General features: G+C 57.4%; 2 protein-coding genes across 2 annotated transcripts; both read right to left on the minus strand.

The window, feature by feature from the left end:
- Positions 1-5719: 5719 nt before the first annotated feature.
- On the minus strand, positions 5720-11175 carry NEU1 (neuraminidase 1). Its single transcript, XM_062185871.1, has 6 exons — positions 10899-11175; positions 10369-10561; positions 8931-9193; positions 7585-7767; positions 7166-7388; positions 5720-7072 (listed from the first exon to the last, which is right to left on the minus strand). The coding sequence occupies exons 1-6, from the start codon at positions 11058-11060 to the stop codon at positions 6846-6848; spliced, it is 1251 nt and encodes a 416-aa protein (XP_062041855.1). The 5' UTR covers positions 11061-11175; the 3' UTR covers positions 5720-6845.
- A 378-nt stretch (positions 11176-11553) lies between these two features.
- Positions 11554-24596, minus strand: SLC44A4 (solute carrier family 44 member 4). Its single transcript, XM_062187419.1, has 21 exons — positions 24563-24596; positions 22895-22943; positions 22404-22477; positions 22211-22289; positions 20139-20238; positions 19929-20054; positions 19699-19759; positions 18079-18163; positions 17910-17993; positions 17463-17698; positions 17262-17361; positions 16628-16720; positions 16307-16409; positions 13495-13748; positions 13318-13412; positions 13124-13227; positions 12951-13024; positions 12655-12725; positions 12469-12563; positions 12303-12387; positions 11554-11719 (listed from the first exon to the last, which is right to left on the minus strand). The coding sequence occupies exons 1-21, from the start codon at positions 24594-24596 to the stop codon at positions 11598-11600; spliced, it is 2124 nt and encodes a 707-aa protein (XP_062043403.1). The 3' UTR covers positions 11554-11597.
- Between the last annotated feature and the right edge of the window lie 422 nt (positions 24597-25018).

Here is a 25018-nt window from a genome sequence, read left to right on the forward strand (position 1 = left end):
ATTCAACTCTTTGCTATGGCCTGAGAAAGCAGCAGAGGATGACCCAAATGCTTGGGAGACCTGGATGGAGCTCAAGGCTCCTGGCTTCAGTCTGGCCCAGTCTGGGCTGTTTACAGCCATTTGAGGAGTGAGCCAGTAGATGGAAGATCTCTTTGTCTTCATCTGCTGGTTCATTCCCCCAAATAGCTGCAATGGTCTGAGCTGGGCCAGACTGAAGTCTGAGGCCAGGAACTCTATCCGAGTCTCCCTCTGGGTGGAAGGGGTCTGAGTACTTGGGCCATCTTCCACTGCCTTCCCAGGTGCATTAGCAAGGAGCTGGATGGGAAGCAGAGGAGCTGAGACTCGAACCAGGACTGGAACCTGATACAGGATGCTGGCATCAGCAGGTGCACAATGCCACAGTGCCGGCCCAAATTCACCAGAGGACTTATTCATGTTCTGGGAGCTGGGCCCCACCTCCACAGCCCGGCATTGGTCTGGGGGGTGGGGTGGTGGGCAGGTCAGCCATTACTAACTTACACCCAGGTTGTTGCTACCTGTTCAGAAACACTTGGAGAACCAGGGGCCCAAGGCCTCAGCATTCTATATTTGTCTTTCCTTGTGGATGAATCACCCCGTGCACGCTGGGTGGTGTGGCAGGCAGCCAAGATGCTGAGGGAGATAAGGGCAGGTTTAGTTCCCGACAGCTGTTAACTGGTTTTCATTTCTTAAGACACAAATTCTTCCTGGCATTAAAAAAATATTTGAAAAGCAAACAGGAGAGAGAGAGAGAGACAAAGAGAGAGAGAGAGATCTTCCATCTGCTGGTTCACTCCCCAAATGGCTGCAGCAGTTAGGACTGGGCCAGGCTGAAGCCAGGAGCCAGGAGTTTCATCTGGGTCTCCCACATGGGTGGCAGGGGCCCAAGCACTTAGGCCATTTTCCACTGCTTCTCAGGTGCATTAGCAGGGAGCTGGATCAGATGAGGAGTAGTCTGGCCTGAAACCTGCACTCCGATATGGCATGTGGGCATTCCAGGTGGTGGCTTAACCTACTGCACCCCTCCTGCATCTCCCACGTGGGTGGCAGGGGCCCAGCACCCTGAGCCAGCAGCTCACTGGCCTCAGCCTTCTGTGGTCCTAGGGGAAGAGCAGGACTCCAAGGCAGGCGCTGATTTGGGACGTGGGCATCTCCAGCAGTGACTTAACCGCTGCACCAAACACCCAGCCTACACGTTCTGAGATTTTTTTTTCTTCAGTATTTCAAAATCTGTTCTTACATCTAGGCTTACCGTCCAGGAGTGTTCTTACAATGCAGCCCCGGCAGCCCAGTGACAGAGTCTCCTGCAGTTCCTGTTAGAAAACGCACATTCTGGAACCTTGTTCTAGAGACACTGGCGCCACAGGCATGCTCTGGGCCCGGCTCTGGTTTCTGATCAGCTGCTGGTGCCTGGGAAGGGTGCCCTGGAGGATGGCCGAGGATGCTCAGGCCATGAAGAACGAAGGCAGCGGCTCGCAAGCCTGCAGCCACACTTGCTGCACAGCCAGCTGCTCACGGGGCAGACACTCCCAGCGTCATCCCCTAACACTGTCAGCAAGGCTTGGTCAGATGTGGGGCTTTTGGTGGAGGAAGTCCCGCAGCAGGGCATGCCGGCTGCTGCGTCTCCCGAGCTATGTGGCCATCTGCGCTGGGAAGGTGGCCCCAGGCTGCCTCAGTTGAGCTCATAGGATGCCCTTCCCCCACTTCCTGGGGCCAACAGATTCTTCCTGTTTGGTCCCATGGGGTAACAAAGTGGTTTACTGACAAAGGCAAATGATTACAACACTTTACTCTGAAAACTGATCATTAAAGGGGGAAATATAAGCATTTATCACGCAATTCCTATACTGTTTTGCTTACCATGTTTCATGGCAATCCAACAGCCTTGACAAGGAAAACTTTTTTTTAAAAAAAATAATAATTTATTTGAAAGGCAGAGTTGCACAGAGAGGAAGACTTGGAAGAGAAAGAGTTTTTATCCATTGGTTCACTTCCCAAATGGCTGCAGCTGGACTAGGCCAAAGCCAGGAGCCTGGAGCTTCCTCTGGGTCTTCCATGTGGGGCCCAAGGACCCAGGCCATCTTCTGTTGCTTTTTCAGGCACATTAGCAGGGAGCTGGGTCAGAAGTGGAGCAGCCAGGATTCGGACTGGTGCCCATATGGGATGCTGGTGTTGCAGGCAGTGGTTTAAACCTGCTACACTACACTGCTGGACCCAGAGGAAAGCTTTCTAAATACTTTTTTTTTTTTTTTTAATTTACTTGAAAGACACAGAGACTAAGGGGAGACAGGGAGAGATCTCCCAACCTCTGGGTTACTCCCCAAATGCCTATAACAGCTGGGGCCAGTCCAGGAGCCCAGAACTCAATCCAGGTCTCCCATGTGGGTGGCAGGGACCTGACTGCTTGAGCCAGGGTGCACATTAGCAGGAAGCTGGCGTCTGAAGCAGAGCCAGGCCTCAAAGCCAGGCACTTTGCTGTGGGCCGCAGGGGGCCCAAGAGGCATTGCAACTGCTGGGCCAAATGTTTGTTTTACTGAAGAGTTTCAGCTAATGCTCACAAATGAGGAAGAGCAGAATTTTAAAATCACCATTTTGCAACTCCTCATGAAATAACCGACCAGGACAAAGTCACCCACGGGTAACACTGTCATCGGGAGTGTCCACGGTGGGGAGCTTACAAGGGAGGAGCCGGGCTCTGGCCGTCTGTCCCCACCGCTGATCTCTGCTTCACTCCACCAGACGGAGGCTGTAGCCTCTGCTGTGCCCCTGAGCGGGCCCAGCAGGAAGCACAGGGCACCTGGAAAGCCATCTTGCCCGCCAGTCAAACTGTCACAGGTTTGGTAACTGGAAATACGAGGGGCGGAGGAATATAGTGACCTCAAGAAAGCACCCTCACAAATCCAGAGACGGAGATTCTCCACAAAGACGCTGTTCTGCCTAGACGGCATTAAAAACAGAAGGGAGAGCAGACTATTGTAGACTAGGAGGGACAGCAAAAGGCGAAGTGCACATTGTTTTTTAGATCCTGATTTGAACAAATCAACTATAAAGAAGTCATTCTTGAGCCATTTGATGAAATTTGAATGTCAACTGGGTATTAGATGATATGTTATTAATTGCTGGGGTGTGCAATGGCATTGTGGTTATATAATAACCATAATGGTCATTTTATTATTTATTTTCACTTTATTTAAAAGGCAAAGAGATACAAATTTTTTTTTTTTTGACAGGCAGAGTGGATAGTGAGAGAGAGAGACAGAGAGAAAGGTCTTCCTTTTTGCTGTTGGTTCACCCTCAATGGCCGCTGCGGCTGGCACATCACGCTGATCCGAAGCCAGGAGCCAGGTGCTTCTCCTGGTCTCCCATGCGGGTGCAGGGCCCAAGGACTTGGGCCATCCTCCACTGCCTTCCCAGGCCACAGCAGAGAGCTGGCCTGGAAGAAGGGCAACCAGGATAGAATCCGGTGCCCCAACCGGGACTAGAACCCGGTGTGCTGGTGCCGCAAGGCGGAGGATTAGCCTGTTAAGCCACGGCGCCGGCCGAGATACAAGTTTTTTAAAAATATTTTTTAATTAAAGGAATTATCTCAGGTTTTTTTTTTTTTTTTAAGATTTACTTATTTATTTGAAAGGCAGAGTTAGAGAGAGGCAGAGGCAGAGAGAGAAAGGTCTTCCATCTGCTGGTTCACTCCCCTGATGGCTGCAATGTTTGGAGCTGGGCTGATCCAAAGCCAGGAGTCAGGAGCTTCTTCCAGGTTTCCCATGCAGGTGCAGGGGCCCAAGGCCATCTTCTACTGCTTTCCTAGGCCATAGCAGAGAGCTGGATTGGAAGTGGGGCAGCCTGGACTTGAACTGGTGCCCATATGAGATGCTGGCACTACAGGCAGCAGCTTTACCTGCTGTGCCACAGTGCCGGCCCCAGGTTGTTTTTTTTTTTTTTTTTTAAGATTTATTTATTTATTTGAAAGGCAGAGTCGCAGAAAGGCAGAGGCAGAGAAAGGAGAGAGGAGAGAGAGAGAAAGGGAGAGAGAGGTCTTCTATCTCCTGGTTCACTCCCCATATGGCTGCAATGGCCAAAGCTGTGTCAATCTGAAGCTAGGAGTCAGAAGCTTCTTCCAGGTTTTCCATGTGAGTGCAGGGGCCCAAGGACTTGGGCCATCTTCTACTGCTTCTCCAGGCCATAGCAGAGAGCTGGATTGGAAGTGGAGCAGACGAGACATGAACCAATGCCCATATGGGATGCTGACACTGCAGACAGTGGCTTTACCCCCTATGCCACTGTGCTGGCCCCAAGTTTATTTTATTTTATTTTTTAAAGATTTATTTATTTCTTTGAAAGGCAGAGTTGAGAGAGAGAGAGTCAGAGAGAGTGGTCTTCCATCCACTGGTTCACTCCCCTAATGGCTGCAATGACTGGAGCTGGGCTGATCCGAAGCCAAAAGCTTCTTCTGGGTCTCCCACAAAGGTGCAGGGGCCCAAGCACTTGGGCCATCCTATTTTGCTTTCCCAGGTGCATTAGCAAGGAGCTGGATAAGAAGTGGAGCAGCTGGGCCGGCGCCCTGGCTCACTAGGCTAATCCTCCGCCTTGCGGCGCCGGCACACCGGGTTCTAGTCCCGGTCGGGGCACCGATCCTGTCCCGGTTGCCCCTCTTCCAGGCCAGCTCTCTGCTGTGGCCAGGGAGTGCAGTGGAGGATGGCCCAAGCACTTGGGCCCTGCACCCCATGGGAGACCAGGAGAAGCACCTGGCTCCTGCCATCGGATCAGCGCGGTGCGCCGGCCGCAGCGCGCCCTCCGCGGCAGCCATTGGAGGGTGAACCAACGGCAAAAGGAAGACCTTTCTCTCTGTCTCTCTCTCACTGTCCACTCTGCCTGTCAAAAAAAAAAAAAAAAAAAAAAGAAGTGGAGCAGCTGGGACTTGAACTGGTGCCCCTATGGGATGCTGGCACTGAAGGCAGCAGCTTAACCCACTATGCCACAGTGCTGGCTCCAATTTTTTTTTTTTTTTTTTTAAGATTTATTTTGAAAGGCAAGGCAACAGAGAGAAGAGACAGAGAGAAAGAGAAAGGGAGCTCTTCCATGCCCTGGTTCACAACAGCTGGGGCTGGGAAGGCAGAAGCCAGGAGCCAGGAACTCCATCCGTGTCTCCCAGGTGGGTGCAGGGGACCAAGTCTTGTGCGATCTCCTGCTGCTTTCCTGGGCACATTAGCGGGGAGCTGGATCAGAAGTGCAGCAGCCGGGACTCAAACTGGTTCCTATATGGGATGCCAGCATCGAAGGTCCTGGCTTAACCCGCTGTGCCACGGTGCTGGCCTCTGCTCCACCCTTTCTACAAGCATCTGCTATAACACAAAATTGCCATTTTCTTTTCTTTTCTTTTTTTTTAATTTTTGACAGGCAGAGTGGACAGTGAGAGAGAGAGAGACAGAGAGAAAGGTCTTCCTTTTCCATTGGTTCATCCCCCAATGGTCGCTGTGACCAGTGCACTGCACTGATCCTAAGCCAGGAGCCAGGCGCTTCTCCCGGTCTCCCATGCGGGTGCAGGGCCCAAGGACCTGGGCCATACTCCACTGCCTTCCCGGGCCACAGCAGAGAGCTGGACAGGAAGAGGAGCAACCGGGACAGAATCCGGCGCCCCGACCGGGACTAGAACCCGGTGTGCCAGCGCCGCAGGTGGAGGATTAGCCTATTGAGCCGCGGCACCGGCCAAAATTGCCATTTCCTCACACCATGTCACAGGAAGCACTTGCTTCCCTGCCGGGCTGGCCTAGGACTGGCTACCTATCTGCGTTTTATACACCTGCTCCCTGTCTCAGGGACACTATCCCACCACATCCTAGAAATATAAAACACGGGCAGGCATTTAGCCTAGCAGTTGAGAAATCTGCTCCCCATACTGGAGTGAGTTGGAAGCCTGCCTCTGGCTCCTGACTCCAGCTCTCTGCTAATGCAGACTGTGGGAAGCAGTGGTGATGGGGGAGACCTGGACTGAGTTCCAGGCTTCTGGGTTTGGCCCCAGCCCGGCCCTGGCCACTGCAGGCATTTGGGTAGCGGGCCAGTGGATAGCAACTCTGTCTTTAAAGTAATTAAAAAGAAGAAAGAGATACAAAGCACAGCAGTGTTGCATTCAGGTATCAGGCCGAGCTCTCTCCTCATTACCCCCAAAGATCAGCCTGTTTTTCTGTGGGAGGCAGAAATGCCCGAGGGAAGGGGCTGAGCTGCCACACCCAGGTCTCACAGGCCACAGCACTCAGCGCCTCCCCCAGAGCTCACTCCCGGTCTCACAAATGCACAGAAACACGGAGACTCTGCACATGTTCATTTTCATTAAAAACGCTGAGTTCCATCAGTTTGATTCATAAATAGTGATGGGGAGGAGGGTGCACCTAGTTTCTTACCCTGAAACCAAGTATCCTGCCCCCTGGAGACCTCCACCAACCCTCTTCAAAGCCAGATTCTCACCCCAACCCTAGAGAGGAGGCTCCGCCTTCCTCAGGTCCCTGAGTTCACATTTATTCGATTCCACAGGCCCACCTGGCTCAGCCCAAAAAAGTATGAAATCACTGTCCTGGAAGGGCCGAGAGGGGCCAGGGTCACACCCGGCAACGAGCAGAGGAAGCACTTCCGGGTGAGAGCAGGACTTCCTGTGTGGGACAGGAAGTGGCTTCAGTGCTAACAGAGGGATTGTCCTACCAAAAAGAAGTTGGTTTTGCAAAAGGCTAGGGCCCACAGGAACGTGGGACTGTCACTGGGCACCTCCAGCTGGCCTTCTAAGAACCGTGCGCCTGAAGGCAGAGTCCAGGCCTTCTCCTCTGGGGCGGGGCCGCAGCTCAGAGCACCCCGTAAATGCTGACTTTGACCAGAGAGATGCTCTCTGTGTAGTGGTTCTGGCCTTTCTCATACAGGACGTAGAGCTGGGACGCCTGCTTCTCGCCATCCACGCTGTCCTCCAGGGCTGTCAGCGATGAGTAGCCACTGGGCCCTGGCCACAGCTGCACTGTCTCTTTTTGCCATGAGGTGCCGTTGCTGAAGCTCCAGCGGAGGGTCAGGTTCACTCCTGGGGAGAGGGGAGGGGAGGGAGGGCGTGTCTGAGCCCAGGTCTGCTGGAGACACCAGGCTCCCCAGCCGGCCCCACCCAGCGGGCACTCACGGAACTCGGGGTGGGCTGGGTTGGAGAAGAAGATGATGCCGGAGCTGGTGGCAAGGGCTCCTGCCGCGACTACGGGGTCCACGAGCTCGGGGTCGAAGGTCACGTCCCGGGGCCTCAGCGTATCACAGCCGTCGTAGCTGTGCAGGACGATGCGGCAGCGGCAGTGGTAGTTGTTCTGGTTTCGCGCGTTGATGGCCACGGACCCGTCCAGGAGCTCATAGGGCTGAGGGGAGAGCACAGGGCCTCAGCGGATGGGGAGGGGCAGGGCCAACGCTCCAGCCTTCAGGGCGCCCAGCCTGGGTGGCACCAAGCTGGGCGGCCAGCTCCCGGGTCTGTGTGCTCACTGGTGCTCTGAGCCCAGGGCAGACCGGAGAGTGGGCACCACCCCGACCCCCTGTCCCCAGCCCAGGGCTCCTGACCTGGCACTCATCGGGGTTGAAATCGTTCTCCCGCTTGGGCTGGCCGTAGGGGATGCCGGTGATCCTCCCGCCATAGCGCCAGGAGGCGCCGTGGTCATCGCTCAGGAGACAGAAGACGCCATCTCGCTCCAGTGTCCCGTGGCCACACACGATGAGCCGGCCCTTGTGTGGCTCGCGCTGTTTCTGTGGGGAGCGGAGCTGGGTGTCACAGACGGCGATGCGGTGGGGGCTCCGAGGTGGGGTCGGGGAACTCATGGCCTCCCAGGTGTGAGGACATGTGTGTTCCCTTTAGGTCCGCCCTTCCTCACGAGGTCCTAGAAGGACCCCACAGACCGCCTGAATTAAGCAGCTCTGAGACATGCTGTGCACATGGGGACACTGCCACAGGGCAGCTTTAGGGCTAAACCCAACCATGGGGGCCGGCGCTGTGGTGTAGCAGGTAAAGCCACCTCCTGTGGTGCCGGCATCCCATATGGGCACCAGTTCAGGCCCTGCCTGCTCCTCTTCCGATCCAGCCCCCTGCCAATGGCCTGGGAAAGCAGCAGAGAATGGCCCAAGTCCTTGGGTTGCCACACCATGGGAGACCCAGAAAAAGCTCCTGGCTTCAGGCTGGCCCAGCCTAGCCACTGCAGCCATCTGGAGAGTGAATCAGGGGATGGAAGATCCCTCTCTCTCTGCCTCTGCCTCTCTGTAACTCTGCCTTTGAAACAGATAAATAGGAGCTGGCACCTGCAGTGCCAGCATCCCATATGGGCACTGGTTCTAGTCCCTGCTGCTCTACTTCCAATCCAGTTCTCTGCTGTGGCCTGGGAAAGCAGCGGAGGATGGGCCAAGTCCTTGGGCCCCTGCACCCGCATGGGAGACCCAGAAGAAGCTCCTGGCTTCGGATTGGCCCAGCTCTGGCCATTGCGGCCATCTGAGGAGTGAACCAGCAGATAGAAGATCTCTCTGTATCCCCTCTCTCTGTAACTCTGCCTTTCAAATAAACAAATCTTTTTTAAAAATAATAAATAAGTAAATATTTAAGAAAATAACCAAAAAACCCAAACCTAAGCTCACTTACCAAACTACACCCTCCCCCCCCCCCAGGCCTGGGTCGGCCTGAAGGAAGGGGTGTCTTTGCCTACCTTGCCTAGGAGCAGGTACAACCCCAAGTGGGGAGCCAGCGGCAAAGCTCTGTCCTCCCTGCTAGGGGGTTCCTCCCAGGACATCCTTTCTTACCCGGGAATCCCACCCAAGACAGAAGACCGGATGCACAGCATCTACCCCCAGGAAGGAGCCCATTCAAAGGCATCCCCCCAGCGTGTCCGCAAGGCAGGCCCGTCCACTCATCTCTCAGCAGAGACCTGGATGCCGGAGCCTGGGCCGGGGGCAAACATCTCCGTGCCAATATCCAGCGAGAGGTTCCGGGGCAAGCTCCAGGAAATGCCATCATCCTTGCTCCATATCAGCATGGTGGAGGCCACCTGGCAGCCGGCCCTGTGAGCACAGAGGCTGTAGAAAAGGAACACCACTCCTGTCTCCACGTCGCTCACCACGGCGCCCAGGTTGAGCCCGTCGGGGGTTTCCCCGTCATCTACAATAAATGCTGTAGAGGACCACGTGCTGCCTGTGAAAGAAAATGGAGAAAGCACCGTGAGAACGCACAAGGGCCCCTTCGCACCGCTCTGTTAATGTCCTGCCGCCAGCCAGGCACCCAAGGCTTACAATGGCCCCAGGGCCCCGCGAGACCATCGGCATCTTATCTGCTCTTCCTTCCTGCTCACTCCATCCAGCGACAGCAGATCCTTCCCATTCCTCAAATACCTCCCCTCCTGCAGGTCTCCGCTCAGGTCTGCACCCTTCATCCCGGCTCACTCTTCACTTCCTTCCAGTCTTTGCTGGAATGTCGCCTGTTTACAGTCGCAGTCCATCACGGGCACGCCCCGCGCTTCTTGCATCAATCCCATTCAACACACACACACACACACATCTATTTATTATGCTCATTGTGGGGCTCCTCCCAACAGAACATAACTCCCAGAAGGGGCAGGGATTTGGGTTTTGTTCATGACTGCATTCCCTTGAACGGGGTACCCAGTGGGGCTGGTGTGGTGCAGTGGCTTAAGCCACTACCTATGATGCTGACATTCCGTATTGCTCTACCAGTTCAAATCCCAGCTGCTCTGCTTCTGATACAGCTCCCTAACACAGACGGGAAAGCAGAGGAAGAGGGCCCATGTGGGAGACCCAGATGGAGTTCCAGGTTCCTGATTCTGGCCTGGCCCAGCCCCAGCTGTGGTGGCCATTGGGCAGTGAATAAGCTTATTTTTTTTTTAGAGGAAAGGCTTATTGTTGGGTGTAATAAGCCCAATGGGCCAGGGAAAGAGGGTGAGAGAGTAAGAAAGAGAGATCAAGAGAGCACGTGTTTGGGAACAGCTCCTGTGAAACCTTTGGGGGGGGGGGGAGGCAGGGAAGCAGGAGCAGTGAATCCCATTAGAGTGGGGGTAGAGCTGATGCCTGTAGTTGGGCCATGGGGTCACCTGGTTCCCAGCAGTGGTTGCAGGAGGCTAGAGCCTAGGACGGTGTCTGGGGCATAGATCCCGCCACAGGTAAGACTGTGCTATTTTACTAAATAAATATTTTTTGAATGAACATTCACTTATTGCCAATCCCAATGTCCAGATCACGGCCCTGGACGCCTTCCCTCCTCAGGTTCTTCCTACCCCTGGGAGCCCCTGAGCAGTGGGCGCTCCCCATGCATCCAACCCAGCACTTGCTCTTTGGACCCAGGCATCCTCATACCCTGGTCGGTGGACCTCCGCAGTGCGATGAACTTGGCCCCAGCGTCGGATGCCGACATTTTTCTGGCCTCAGCGAAGGCTAGGAGAGTGCCCTGAGGGGTGGCCGTGATGAGCGGGATGCGGAAGGTGTCCACTTCGCCAATCTGTTTCCCGCTCACCCACAGCAGCTGCTCCATGGTCACCAGCGGCTGCACCTGCCACGGGAGGAGCAAGGGTCAACACGGACCAGCCTGAGTCGGGATTCTGGGACCGACTCGGACTCGGGTTCTCAGGGGAGTTAGGGTAACTGGGATTCCCAGAAGCACTAGGGATCCTAGAACAGGAAAGGGGAACCTGAAAAGAGAGTTTGGAGCGAGGCTGGCGGCTGGGAGCGGAAGAGGCGCCACGGGGAGGGAAGGAACGCGGACCTGGAGAGGAAGAGGGGCCGAAGCGGGCGCGGAGCGGCCTCTAGAAGCGAGGGGCGTCCCATCGCGGGACCGGGCAGCGACCACCCGCGGCAGTCGGGATGGAGATTGACGAGGGGCGACTCACCAGGCTGAAGTCATTCTTAGCCCCAGCTTCGAGCCCGGCCAGAGTCAACAGCAGCTGGAAGAGAGCCGTAAACACCTGCGCCCTACCGCCTCTCCGCAAACCCAGCGTCCGCGGTGCCCAGGGTCTGGCCAGGAGCGCTGAGCCCAGCCGCTCGCCGGTCATCGCTTCCTCAGGCGGCCGCGACCCTGTCCGCGAAACTAGACATGAGCCGATCAGCTGACCCGGGCCCTTTAAACGCCGAGATGTCACCCTCAAGCCCGCCCCGCGCCGGGCAGCCGGGCCGCGGGGCGCGCAGCCGCACCGCCGCGCCTCTAATTGGCCCGCAAGTATCCTGGCCCGCCCACGCGATTCGGCAGTGCCCGAGAGCGCGACCTCCTGATTGGTTCTCCCAAAGGCGCCGGAGCGCGTGACTCGGCGGAGAGCAAATTGACCCGCGCGAAGTTGGGCGGCCTTCCTCCATCCGAGCCTTATGATTGGCTATGGCACCCGGGTCACGTCACCAGGGGCGGGGCCTATTTTTAAAGAGCCGGCGCGAGACGAGGAAAAAGGCCGGACGTCTTGGAGTAGAAGTCACAGACTGAGAAAACAAAAATCTCAATCTTTAATAAAATCTTGATACTACAAAATAGAGATCTGTAAGGCGAAGTGTGGCTGGGCCAGGGTACGGGCGGGTGCAGTCCTGGGTCAGGGCCATGGCCCTCACTTCTTCCTCTTTCTGTCCCCCGGAGGCGCCTCGTTTTTCTTGCCCAGAATCTTCAGAAGGGATTTGGACATGTAATAGGGCCGGTCCCGGGAGCCGTCGTTCCGCTCCAGGTCTTCCACTGAGCCGCAACGGAGACGGGTTAGAAGGGGTGGGAAGTCGGGGAGGGGAGGCTGCACCTGCTCCCGCTGGGTGGGCGTGTGTGGCTCCCGGGGGTTTTTTTCTCCGGGTTTTGTGGACTGTAAGTGGTATCACCCTAGAGTGATGCTGAGGATAAACTGCAAACGCGCGGCACGGGTGATGCACCCCGCGGAGTAAGGAGGCCCCCTCATTACAGCTACCTGCTGGGAAGTCCCCCTTGCGGCCCCTTAAGTGGAGGCGTTCGCTCTTTCCTTTCTTCCCAAACCCCTGGCCACAGGATGTCAGAAGGGACTCCCTCTGCCTCCCCTGGTGCACAAAATGCTGTTTCTGGAAACACCAAGTCTCTAGGAAACACCTGAACAGCCTGGAACCTTGAGGCTGGACTGGACAGGGGTGTTTGTTGTGTGTGTGTGTGCACGGCTGGGGTTGTCACGGAAGCAGAGGAAGAGGGTGTCCACGGTGTGTGTGTGTGTGTGTGCACGGCTGGGGTTGTTACAGAAGCAGAGGAAGAGGGTGTCCACGGCGTGTGTGTGTGTGTGTGCACGGCTGGGGTTGTCACTCACAGAAGCAGAGGAAGAGGGTGTCCACGCACATGCCAAAAACACTGAAGAAGCCACTGGCAATGACGTAGGCCCCCACGATGGAGGTCTGGAAGACAGAAAGCCCAATGGGGCTGCCAGGTTCCTTTGGGAAGTTGGGGTGTGCAGCAGAGTGAGCGGGGCCACTCACCATGATGGGCAGCCAGTAATAGTTGAGGTGGGGGTTCTCAAAGTCTTTACCCAGTCCCTGGATTCGGCCCGAGAAAAAAAAGAAGGCCAGGACCCCTGTGGGAGAGGACTAGAGGTTAGGGCTTTCCTCTGAGGCCGCCAGGCACCCCGACCCTCTGCCCCCACGAGGCTTGGCCTTGGTGCGTACCAACACCTCCGACCACCAGCAGCTTCCCAAAGAACAGCAGCAGGTCTGTGACTTTATCCAGGACCACCACCCTGTACCGGAAGTTAGGGCGAGTCGGGGGTGAGAGGCTGTGGTGGGGGTGGGCGCTGGGCTACATACGGTGCGCGACAGGTGCAAAATGAAAACTGTTCGCATTTCCAGAGGTGCTAGCCGGGCCTCCAATGGCACACAGGGCCCTTCCCAGCACAGCACGCACAGCTGTGGGTGGGCAATCTGAGAGGACCCCCAACACACTCCGTGGGTGGGGACAGCCTGACCTGATAATGTTTCGCATGAGCAGCATGAAGGCATTCTTGGCTGAGACGCAGAAATTCTTCCCGTAGATAGCGATCTGAGGGAGGGCAGGAGGGTGGGTGTCACCTGTGCTGAGCCTGGGCCAGGCCGGGGGCACTGGAGCGGGGAGGAGGGGGCGTTTGCACCGTCCGCTCACCATGATGTAGGCGTTGCGGTTCAGGAACTTGATGAACTTTTCCAGACACCAGAGGCAGCACTTGAAGCAGCACATGATGCAGCGGGCCACAGGGTTCTGGGCTCCTGGGGGCAGAGGAAGCTCCTGCTTGCTCTCTGCTCGCTGAGAGCCCCTAGCCAAGGACCCAGCTGCCCAGCACCGGACGTGGAGCTCACCTCTCAGCTTGTGGTCGATGTACTCCAAGACGATCCGGGCCAGCTGCACCAGGGTCAGGATGAGGGCCCCAAATGCCAGAGACCCAGTGTGGTACCTGCAGAGGGAGCTGGACAGTCAGGCGGGCAGCCCTGGGACCCCCGTGGACTTCAGTCCCGCAGCCCCTGCCCCAGGCTTACCGCAGTGTGCGGATGAAGGCAGAGGCCAGGGGGAAGGTGGGGATGTCTCGGGGCTTATGGAAGGCCCAGTAGAAGGAGGCAAAGGCCCCGGCCAGCACACACTGGCCCAGGGCCAGTACCCAGTTAACGGTCCAGAAGAGCCCCAGGACCCCGTAGATTTGCAGGTTGAAGATAGAGCGTTGCACCAGGCCTGTGGATGAGTAGCTCTGGAAGACGCACATGAGCCCTGGGCACGAGTAGTTCCTGGACTGGGCCTGGGAGTGGGGCGGGGGAGCAGAGCAGGTTCAGGCCCAGGCTTCAGAGACCTCAGTGCAGAGTCCCTGCCTCTGGCCAAGGCCAGCCGGCGCCTGTCCCTCCCAGAGGTGAGGGAGGGAAGTGGCAGCCTGGAGTTCCATCTCCAGGCTCACACTGGGCTCCGCCTGCCTATCGTGTGAGCCGGATGAGCTTCAGACTGGCACAAGAGCTCCCAGGCCATCTGGGCCAAGTCACCATGGTGCGAGTGCAGGCCGTCTGCCATACCCACTAGCAGCCCCCTCCCACAGCGCCTCTGCAATGACACCCAAAACACTTCCCAGTCAGCTAACAGACAGGTACATGGTGATGTTAAGGGATTATTTCTGATTTGTAAGGTCTGATAATGGAGGTAACAGTGGTTACGCTTTTTAAATGTCCTCATCTATTGTGATCCATCCTGGAATACTTACAGGTGAAACGGTATGATATCTAGAATTTGTCTTAAAAAAAAAAAAAAAAAAAACTCCAGAAAAAAATTACAGGTGTGGAGGGGTTAGGTTACAGGGTTAGGTGCGGAGTGGGTAGATGGAATAAGAATAGCAAAATTGAGAGCTATAAGTCTGGGTACAAGGATTCATTGCACTATTTTTTTTTTTAAATATGCATTTATTTGAAAGGCAAAGTGACAGAGAGGCAGAACCAATCGAACCCAGAGAGAGACAGAGCCAGGCATGGCCAATCAAACCAGAGTGAGAGTGAGGGGGAGGGAGAGAGGGAGAGAGGGAGAGAGGAAGAGAGGGAGAGAGGGAGAGAGGGAGAGAGGGAGAGAGGGAGAGGGAGGGAGGGAGGGAAGGAAGGAAGGAAGGAAGGAAGGAAGGAAGGAAGGAAGGAAGGAAATAAATGAACCTTCCATCTGCTGGCTCAGCCCCCCAAATGGCGGCAACAGTGGAAGGCTGGGCCAGGCAGAAGCCAATAGCCAGGAGCCAGGAACGCTATCCGAGTCTTCCAGCTAGTGGGAGCAACTGAGCTGCCTGAGCTGTCGTCCGTGGCTGGGATTCCAGGCCTATCAGGGAGCTGGATTGGCAGCAGCAGGAGCTCACACTGGCACTCCGACATGGATGCATGCATCCCCAGTGGTGGCCTGACCCACCGCACCACAAGCCTGCCTGTCCCTGTATTATCATCTTTACCTTTGCACGTGATTGAAATCTTCCATAGTGAAATGTAAAAATGAGGGGCCAGCGCTGTGGTTAGGTATCTGCCTGTGGTGCTGGCATCCCATATGGGCACTGGTTTGAGTCCCGGCTGCTCCACTTCCAATCCAGCTCTCTGCTATGGCCTGGGAAAGCAGTGGAAGATGGCCCAAGTCCTTGGGCCCCTGCACCTATGTGGGAGACCAGGAAGAAGCTCCTGGCTCCTGGCTTTGGATCTGCCCAGCTCCGGCCGTTGAGGCCATCTGGGGAGTGACCCAGCAGATGGAAGACTCTCTCTCTGCCTCTGCCCTTCAAATAAATAAGTAGAGCTTAAAAAAAAAATTGGGGCAGGTGTTGTACACAGCAGCTTGAGCTGCTGCTTGGGACAACTGCATGCCAGGTCAGAGTGCAGATCCGGGTGTGGGTTCAAGTCTCATGACCACCTTTACTTCTGATCTAGCCCTGGCTGTTGTGGGCATTTGGGGAGTGAATCAGCAGATGGAAAATTCTCCTCTCTCTCTCTGTCTTTCTCTCTCTCTGCCTTTCAAGCAGATGAAAGTAAACAAGCTTAAAAGAAATGAACCACTGTTCACTTTGTGCATAACTGTAGGCTTGCGTCCATCTTCACTGCTGGGTGGAGGACAGGTTGAAAATGAGCCGCAGGTCCTTCTGGGCTGTCACCCCCAGGGCCTGGCATGCAGTGGGCCCTCTGACATGTCAAAGCCCTTTCACAGAGTGGGGCTAATGCCCGCAGCCACAGCCCAGGGGCCCAGCTCAGCCGAGTCGATGACCTGGCACAGTGCTGACGACAACCCCTTCCCAACAGGCTAGTGCGCCTCCGCCCCGGGGCCCTCGTAGGGGACTTTGGGGAGCAGCTTCCCCCTGTCTCCCAGACCCTGTGCCCTCAGGACTCCCACCTGCACCTGCGTATGCATAGGGCAGCATTCCCAGGGAGGAGGGCAAAACAAAACAAAACAAAACGACCCAACCAGTGGTGAGCTCTTAACAGGTGCCAGGCATTGTATTAAGCACCATGCGCGTTCAGCATCATTGAACCGTCTCAGCCACCCACATGGACAGGTATTAAGATCATGTCCATCTTACAGGGGAGTGGCTGGGGTGTAGGGGTGGTTCATGGGCCTCCAGGCAGAGGACCGACCCAGTATCCAGCCCCAGTTGCTACCTCCCCAGCAGGCCAAGGCTCTTGTCCCAGGCTCCACAAGAAGAATGTGAGGTCAGGGGCCGGCGGCCTGGCTGCTTCCTGCCCTGCTGTGTGGCCTTGCGTGAGCTCCTCACCCTCTTTGGGCATCAGCCCCCTCTGTGCAAGGAAGGATTTGATCAGTGGCCCCTCACGTGCCCTCCACGTCTACCCCATGTCCCCTCACCATGGGGTCACACGACGTATTCATCGGCACTTCCTCACAGCCAGGCAAGCTGGCGTTGGGGGCCCAGTAGACGTACTGGGGTTGCCCTGATGTGGCCAGGTATCCAGTTGGGGCGTCAAGGAAAGCATGGAGCTGGAACGCCCGCAGGCCGCACCCTAGAGACCTGCTCCTGGGTGCACAAAGCGGGCTGGAGGTCACGCGGTGCCCGTGCTTTCCACTCTGGCCTGCAGGGGCTGTGTCTTCCCAACAGCACTCAGGCACTGCCAGGAAAGCGCCCACATGCCCCGCCCGGCCCCGCGAATCCAGGAGGGCAAAGGATACAGCGCAGTCATAGCCCAGTAGGCAATGCAGATGAGCAGGAGGACGAAGGTGAGCACCGGGAAGAACATGGTCGACAGCATCTGTCCCACTGCCCTGTGTGGGAGGGAAGAGCTGCAGCCAGCATGGCCCCGCGGGTCTTCTCACGGGGCTGACCTCTGACCCTGCAGGCTGGGAGCCACTGGGCAGCCTCAGAGTCATTCCCGTCCATGTCCCCAGCTCCTAGGACAGGTGCCCACTGCATCAACCAGGCTCGGGTGCCGCAGAAGAAGCGAGTGTGGCAGAGAAGCCACCGCGGCGGCTCCCAGGGGAAGGGAAGAGTCTCTCGTAGATTTGGCAGCTCCTGGTTAGGGGGCAAGCTGCTGCTTCTCCCTGCCAGGGTTCTGGCCTCCTACCCACAACCACTCCTACCAACCCTTCTAGAAGGGCTACTCCACATTCTAGGCACTGGACAGGGCTTACTCATTTAATCTCTGTGATAACCCTATACCCATTTTACAGATGGCAAAACTGAGGCTCTGAGCATCCAAGCCACACATCAGTGTTAGCCATCGCACTACTCTGCCCTCCTCCTCTAGGGCTCCCCGCCACCCCCTAGCTGGGCCCGCAGCCCTGCCGCGGCCCCATCATTCCTCACTTGCTGGCCTCCTTCAGCAGGGCGATGGCGATGCGAATCCGCTGTCGCAGGAAGATCAGCATCAGCAGCAGGATGCCTTCGAGCACGGCCAGCAGGATCACTGCGGGGCACAGGGGTGGGGGACCTGCGTTGGGGCCGGGCCAGGCACAGCCCAGGGTGGTCCCTGGACGGCTGGTGGCTTGGGGTATGCAGGGCACTCACAGGCAGCCAGCCAGGTCTCCTGCACGCTCTGGTAGGCGCTGAGGTTGGTGGTGAAGCCGAGCTGGGAGATGGAGGCGCCCTGGTCCCGCAGCACCCGGTACTCCTTCCAGCAGTGGTAGATGCCGTAGGCCAGCACGGCCAGCACCCCTAGGATCAGCACGAGCACCAGGGGCCCGGCCACCAGGCGCAGAAGCAGGATAAACAGCAGGCTGAGGAGCAGAGCCACGCCCAGGGCACTGCAGGCGGCATGGGGAGCCTAGGGTCAGCCTTGTCAGAGGACCCCCAGGGCCCCTCCCCTGTAAGTCCTGCCGGGCTGGGGGTCCGTTCTGAGCTGCAGCCCCTCCTGCTCTGGCCAGAGCCTCTGTTTCAGAAATCAGGCTGCGAGAGGGGATCAGGGAGGGGGAGAAGGGAAAATGGGCCTGGGGGGTGGGGGCTCTGATGACTCACACAAGAATCCAATACCAGGACTGCGCGAAGTCTTCAAAGATCTTCACGCCGATGTCTCGGGCATTGAGAGCGTCAAGAACCCCGCTGTCGGGGAGAGACAGTCAGGGGGCGCTGCGGGGGGGGGGGGGGAAGGGTGGGAGTGCAGATGTGCGGGCTGGGGGATGCCTACCTGATGCCCTGAGAGATGGACGTGTTGCTGATTCCTGGGAGTTCTGGGGAGGTCACGTTGGACCACGGAAAGCAACGGCCCAGGGCTGCAGGGGAGAAGTGGGTGCTGGGTGCTGGGTGCTGGGAGGGAGGCCTTTGCCTGGGAAGGCTCTGCCCCCTGCCCAGGCCACAGTGCCCTGGAGGGGGCAGGGAGGAGTGCTGGCTCAGCCCCCCCAACAGCCAATGGGAGCTCCTGGCTTGCAGAATCCAAGCCCCCCCCCCCCCCCCCGCCCCGTCTCCACTGCTACCCTGTTTCAGCCCCCCCTCCCCTCTGGCCTGGACCTTGTAACTTCCACCCTGACCTTGCCACATCTCAGTCCGTCCTCTGAGAGGACCAACAGGCCTCATCATTCCAGGGCTGGGCCACACTCGCTGGCCAGGCTTCCAGGTCCTGCCAGCAGAGCCCTGCTCACTGCTGCCTCGGCTCCATGCTTGCTCTTGTTGGGTCTCTCAGAGAGCTTCCCGTGCCCCCAGAAACGCCATCCATTATCCCCTGGTCAGCTCCAGCTCCGGCTCAGCTCCCCCAGGAAGCCCTCCCACCCCACCCCTATTTCCCAAGGCGCCTGCAGAGCCATTGGTTGCCACTCTCACATCATCTTGGCCAGGCGGGCTTGCTTTTCCTTCTACATTCTATATATGAAGAACACGGTTCAGAGAGGTTGAGTAACTGGCCCCAACCCACACAGCTGGGAAGTGCAGGAATTTCAGCTTAGATGTATCTGGCTTTTCAGTATTCATTTGAGATATTGCCTGTTGCACTTACACTAAGAACTGGGTATCTTTTCTTATGCTATAAGTTAACAAAGAACATTTTCCATTAAAAAAAATAACATTTGTGGGGCCGATGCTGTGGTGTAGCGAGTAAAGCTGCTGCCTGCAATGCCGGCATCCCATATGGGTACCAGTTCAAGTCCCGGCTGCTCCACTTCCAATCCAGCTCTCTAGTATGGTCTGGGAAAGCAGCAGAAGATGGTCCAAGTCCTTGGGCCCCTGCACCAGTGTGGGAGACCCGTAAGAAGTTCCTGGCTTCGGGTTGGCACAGTTCCGGCCATTGCAGCCATTTGGGGAGTGAACCAGAGCATGGAAGACCTCTCTCTCTCTCTCTTTCTCTGCCTCTGTAATGCTTTCATATAAATAAATACATCTTTAAAAGATAACATTTGCTATTGGCAAGAAGAGCATCAGAAAAAAAGAGGTGGGCTGAGACTCTACTGCCCAGCCACACTCGCTCACAACATTTGGATGCGTGCCCCCAGGTCACGCATCAGTGTGTGCCCAGGGACACCCCAGTGTGTCATGGGATTCTTACAGCCTCTCTGTGAACATCTCTGGTCCGTGTGCCCAGAACACAGCTCAGCAGGGAGAATGTTCTTCCCTGCGTCCGTCCCCAGTGCCTGGCACACAGCCGGAGCCAATGAGCAGTGACGAGTTCACTGGGGTGGCGTGCAGCAGAGAGGGACGGGAAGGCCTGGTGCTAACCCCCATTGGGCCATGGACAAGCTGTGTGGCCCTACTCTGTCCGGGCCGGACTTCCGCTCACGGGTGACACCAGCCCAGGGCTAGAAGGAGTGTGTACTCTCACCTGGAGAGGACGGGAGCAGGAAACGGGGGCACAGTTCCTGTTCCAGGCTTTGGAGCACCGGCTGGGGCGGGGGTGGGGTGGGGGAGGACAGACAGACGCCCAGACTCAGAACAGAGAAGTGGGTACCCTCACCATGCCACCGCCCACCACCACCTTGGGGTTCAGCTGGCCCACCCTCCCCGGCTGCTGTGGGCCCTCTGGGCAGCAGTGTGGTTGGGGGCAGCGCTCACCAGATCCCCGGGCACCCCGGGCCGGCAGAAGTTCCTGTTTTCAGAATAGAAGACCTCGCCCACCGTCTGCGAGTACTGGCTCTCTTGCGGGACCCACAGGGCTCCGGGGCAGGAGGCCACACACACCTGGGGAAAGCAGGCGCGCTGAGGGGCAGTCCCCTGGGGACCCCAGGGGAAGCCCTGTGGCAGAGGCAGGCCCCGGGCTCTCACCTGGGGCGTGGGGCACTGGAGGCCGTTGGTGGCGGCTGTGATGATGTTGGTGCCCAGGATGCAGCTGAAGATGTTGAAGTACAGGAGGTAGGGCTTCTCTCTGCAGCAAGGGAGGAGGTCTGCATGTGGGGGCCTGGCCAGGTGTTGGGGGTGGGGAGGCATGGCTAGGGGGTCTCCCCAAGAGCACAGCGGGGGGCCAGTGTGGCCTCAGGACTTCACAAGCCAGCTCCTGGCTTTGGCTCAGCTAGGGAGGCGGGGAGACGCCCGCAAGGCTTCTGAGTCATTTAGCATTGCCGCAGCTAAAGGTAGCCACACACTTGAACTTGAGGGCCAAACACCCTCCTACCAGCTATGACCTCGAGCAGTGGCTGAGCGGCACTTGTGGGTGTCCAGTACCCCTGTCCAGTAGTCCTCTCTTACGCAGCTTTGCTGTCTCCAGCTCCCATTACTCTTGCTAAACCACAGTCAGAAAATATTAAATAGAGGCCGGCGGTTGCCTAGGGGTTGGGACAGCCCACGAGATGCCTGTGCTCTGCAAGAGAACACCCAGGCTTGAGTCCAATCCCAGCTTCCCGCTAATGCGCCTCCTGGTCTCAGCTCAAACGGTGTGTGGGACACCAGGATGGAGTTCCTGGCTCCCAGCTTGGCCCCAGCCCAGCCCTGGTTTTTGGGGCCACTTGGGGGAGCAAACCAGCAGATGGAAGCTGTCTCTGACTCTCAACTAAAATAAATAATAAATAAAAAGGTAATTTATTTTTCTAAAGATTTATTTTGTTTATTTATTTGAAAGGCAGAGTGACACAGAGAGAGGGAGAGACAGAGAGAGAGAGAGAGTGTGTGTGTGTGTGTGGGGGGGAGAGAGAGAGAGAGAGAGGGAGAGAGAATCTTCTATCTGCTGGTCCACTCCCCAAATGGAGCTGTGCCAATCTGAAGCTAGGAGCCAGGAGCTTCTTCCAGGTCTCCCACATGGGTGCAGTGGTCCAAGCACCTGGGCCATCCTCCACCGCTTTCCCAGGTGCAGTAGCAGGGAGCTGGATCAGAAGTGGAGCTGGGACTCAAACCAGCGCCTATTTGGGGGTGCTGGTGCTGCAGGTAGCAATTTAATCCGCTGTGCCACAGCCCCGGCCCTATCCCCAAAACATATTTTAAAAAGAAAATGCTAAATAAGAAATTCCAGAAAGAAGCAATCTGTAAGTTTCAAAGCGCTCCTCACTGCGAGCAGAGTGTTGATGGTTCACTCTGTCCGGCCCTTGTCCAGCGTGTCCACGCCATGCACCACCCTGACACCAGAGCGACCATCGTGGCCTCACGGTGCCTGTGCTTGGCTAACCCTTATTTTACCTAATAACGGCACCAAAGCACAAGGACAGTGATGCTGGTGACTCATCTACGCCAGAAAGAAGCCATAAAGTGCTTCCTTTATGTGAGAAGGTCAAAGTACAGGATATTTCCAGAGAGAGAGAGAACATTCACATAACCTTTATTATACTCTATCATTATAACTGTCCTATTTTATCATTGATTACTGTTAATCTCTTACTGGGCCTGATTTCCAAATTAAACGTTATCATAGATCGGTATGTCTAGGAAAATATATAGACTCTACACACTATTTGAGGTTTCAGGCATCCTTGGGGGTTTTGGGACCATCCCCACGGATAAGGGGGCCCTCCTGCACTGCCTACCTGGACATAGTGAATGCTATAGAAATTGTAGCGGTCCTATGATGCATGGAGCATCCTGCTTGTAGGAACTGAGAGCATTGCTTCTGAAGACATCCGTCTGCTTCAGACGAGGAAGTCAAAGCCCGGAGATGCTGAGTGTCTTGCCCAAGGCCACACAACCAGAACTAAGCCCAGCAGGGAGTCCAGACTCCAATCTCTGAACTCCAAAACCATGCACTTAACTATGACCCTGCAAGGCCTCCCAGGTCTGGGCTGACAGCATAGGAGGCTTCTCTATGCGGCCTGGAGAGGTCAACTTCCAGGAGGCACAGGGTGGGGTGGCAACCAGCCCTGTGCGTCCTCTGCTCTCCTGCCCGCCTGCCCACCTCTGCCCGCCTTTGCACTCACTTGTTCTGGCCTATCCCGCAGTAGGCCCCCGTGGAGTTCCTGGGGTAGAGGACTTGCCGAGGGTCTCCATACACCCAGGCTGGAGACAGACACAAATGAATCACACTGCAAGGTAGGGGCTCAGTGGGGGCAGCTGCGGGCGTGGTCCCTGCCCCTCCCCCACTGCCCCAGCTTTGGGCGGCTGGAAACTCACCCACGATCCCCACCACAATGTAACCCAAAATGAAGAGCAGGAAGAGGACGCAGCAAATGACATCTGTGCAGCCCCTGGGAGAGAAATGGGGATGGGAGCTGGGGGAGTCTGCTTCCGGGAGGGGCTGTGTGGGGTGCCGTCCCCTGGGGTCCCAGGCTGGCCAGTGACAGGGGCGGGGGGGTGCGAGAGGGTAGCAGCAGCAGGTCTTATTAAAGGGAATCTCTGAGTCTGGGTGGGTGCGTCTTCTTCTGAGGGTTTTCCCAAAAGGCACGAGCAGGTGTAGCCAGCACCCAAACCAGGGAACAAACATCTCGCCCCAAGGCACCACGCAGCAGGACACCCGACACAGCAGTCCGTCCCAAGGCACCACACTTGGGGGGGGGGGTTCTTTTTCTGCTTCTTACTAATATTCAATAAAGATAAAGCAAACAAAATGACCCCTTTCCCTGACTCTGCCCCCACCCCGACCCCGGGCAGTACTCAGAACTCACCTGTTCTTGATGGGGCCTCGAAAGGAGGGGTCGTACTTGGCTGGTTTCCCTGAGGGGTACGGGGAGGAGGGTGGGCAGTGAGGCCCCCATAACCAGCACTCAGGTATTGGAGGGGGTGGTAATGGCAGGGCAGTGCTGGCAGGAGTAGGGGACAGGGTTGAGAGGGGGCAGGAAAGGTAGGGTTCCAGCCTGGTCAGTCTCACTAAATCCCCAGGAATTTCACCCAGGCTGTTGAAATAGTCTTGGTCCCCTGTTCCCCCTCTGTTCCATTTCTCCTGAGTCTCCCTCCAGCTGGGACATGGGACCCTGTGCCTTAGTGGCTTTCACATCCATCCCCCCACCCCTTGTCCCTTGCCTCTCCCTTAAGCTCCTTCCAGACTGCACAGACCTGGAGCCCCTCTGGCAAGTCACGGCCCCTCCCCACAGGTACCCAGGTCCCACCTCCTTCCATGGTTCAAGTCCACAGGTGTCAACCCCCCCAGGGTCCGGAGACGGAGATGGCCCCTGTGGACCCCCACTCTGAAGGGACCTCAGTCCCCAGGCGGGAAGTCAGGGTGACACCTGAGCTGGCCTGTTGGGACTGTGGCCGCACACTGTTCCTGGTCCTCCCTGAGTACACACTGGGAGGAGGTGGGGCCTGGCAGCCAGGGTCCTCACAGGCACCCAGAAGCAGGGCAAGTCTGGGAAGGGTGGGATCTGTTCTCCCCTCGTGCTCTGGACTCTGTTCCTCCGGGGCCATGGACAGGAGGTGAATGATTGACCCAAAGCTCCTCCAGGAAGTCTACTGGGAAGTTCCATCTGCCCCTTTCCCTATCCCCCTAGGGCCAAGGCCCAGGGTTCCCTCCCCTCCAACAGGAACTCAGGCACCCAGGCCTCACTGTTCACAGGGATCTGAAGCTGGCCCCCTCTCCCGGGGGCCCTCTCCCCATGCCCTCTGCACCCCTTCTCCTGGGGGCCCTCTCTCCCCACGCCCCCTGCGCCAGGCTCAAGCCCTTATCCCTTGAGATCTGGCTCCTTGCCCCTTCTTCCCTCTGGCCTCACCCTCCACAGAAACCCCCAAAGGCCCTGCCTCTATTCCTCAGAACATTCCAGGCAGGTTCCTACTCCCTCTGTGGCTGGCCCCTAGCCCCTCCTCCACAGGGGCTAGAGAGAGACCCCTGCAGGCAGACCCCAGCCTGGTTAGGATCCCAATCCCTCAAGACCTCACAGACCCTGACCAGATGGCCCCGCCCCTTCCTCCCCCACCCCCAGCAGCAGGGCCCGGGCTTAAGCTGCTGCTGCCCACAAGGCCTTCCAGGGCCTCCCCCAGCTCCGGCCCTCCCTGCCTTAAACCCCACTCTCCTGCTCAAGATCCTACCCGGCCACCTCACACAGGCTTTGTTTGTCAAGGCCTTGCCTTCAGGGACCCAGAGCCCAGGACTGACACACCCAGGGACCCCAGCTCCAAATCCTCACACCCACCAACCCCAGCAGCAGCCCCCCAAGGCTCCCCAGCACTGGCTCCAGGCCCGAGCCCCCTCTCCCTCCCAGAACGCCTCCTTCCTTGGGTTCCTGCTTCCCGGCCCTCCCCTCGGGGACCCCCAGACTCCCCCTCGTTCCTCTCCCTGCAGCCAGCCCCAGGTACCCTGCCCACCTGGCTGGCCTCCCTCCCTTCCTCCCCAGCCTCACCGTAGGCCCCGTCCTTGTCCGGCTTTCGCCCCATGGCTCAGTCTCCGGAGTGATTGGAGCCCGGGAGACCTGGCGGCTCACCTGCTGCCTGCCCCGCCCTCCCACACGTCAGAGCCCCACCCCCGACTGTGGTCCCCGACACAGGACACACTAGTTCCTGCTTCCCCACTCTGCCCAGTGGGCCGGGACACCTGAGCCTGGGACTGGGGCTTGGGGCTGCTGTGGACCACAGCGTGAAGGACCCGGCACGCTCCAGTAAGAAAACAATTCATTATCTTGCAGACTTTCCCTGTATGGGGTGCGCGGGCTCACACTCTCCAGATTTGCCTTGAAGCTCGCTAGACCCTGCTGCCAGCACCACCCCAGCCCTCCACCCCACTGGGCTGCTGCCCATAGCAGCCACACCTGTCCACCCTGCTTCCCACTGCCCCTTGGACCCTCTGTCCCCGTGTGTGC

This window comes from Lepus europaeus, chromosome 3 (assembly GCF_033115175.1).
Source record: "Lepus europaeus isolate LE1 chromosome 3, mLepTim1.pri, whole genome shotgun sequence".
Taxonomy (NCBI): domain Eukaryota; kingdom Metazoa; phylum Chordata; class Mammalia; order Lagomorpha; family Leporidae; genus Lepus; species Lepus europaeus.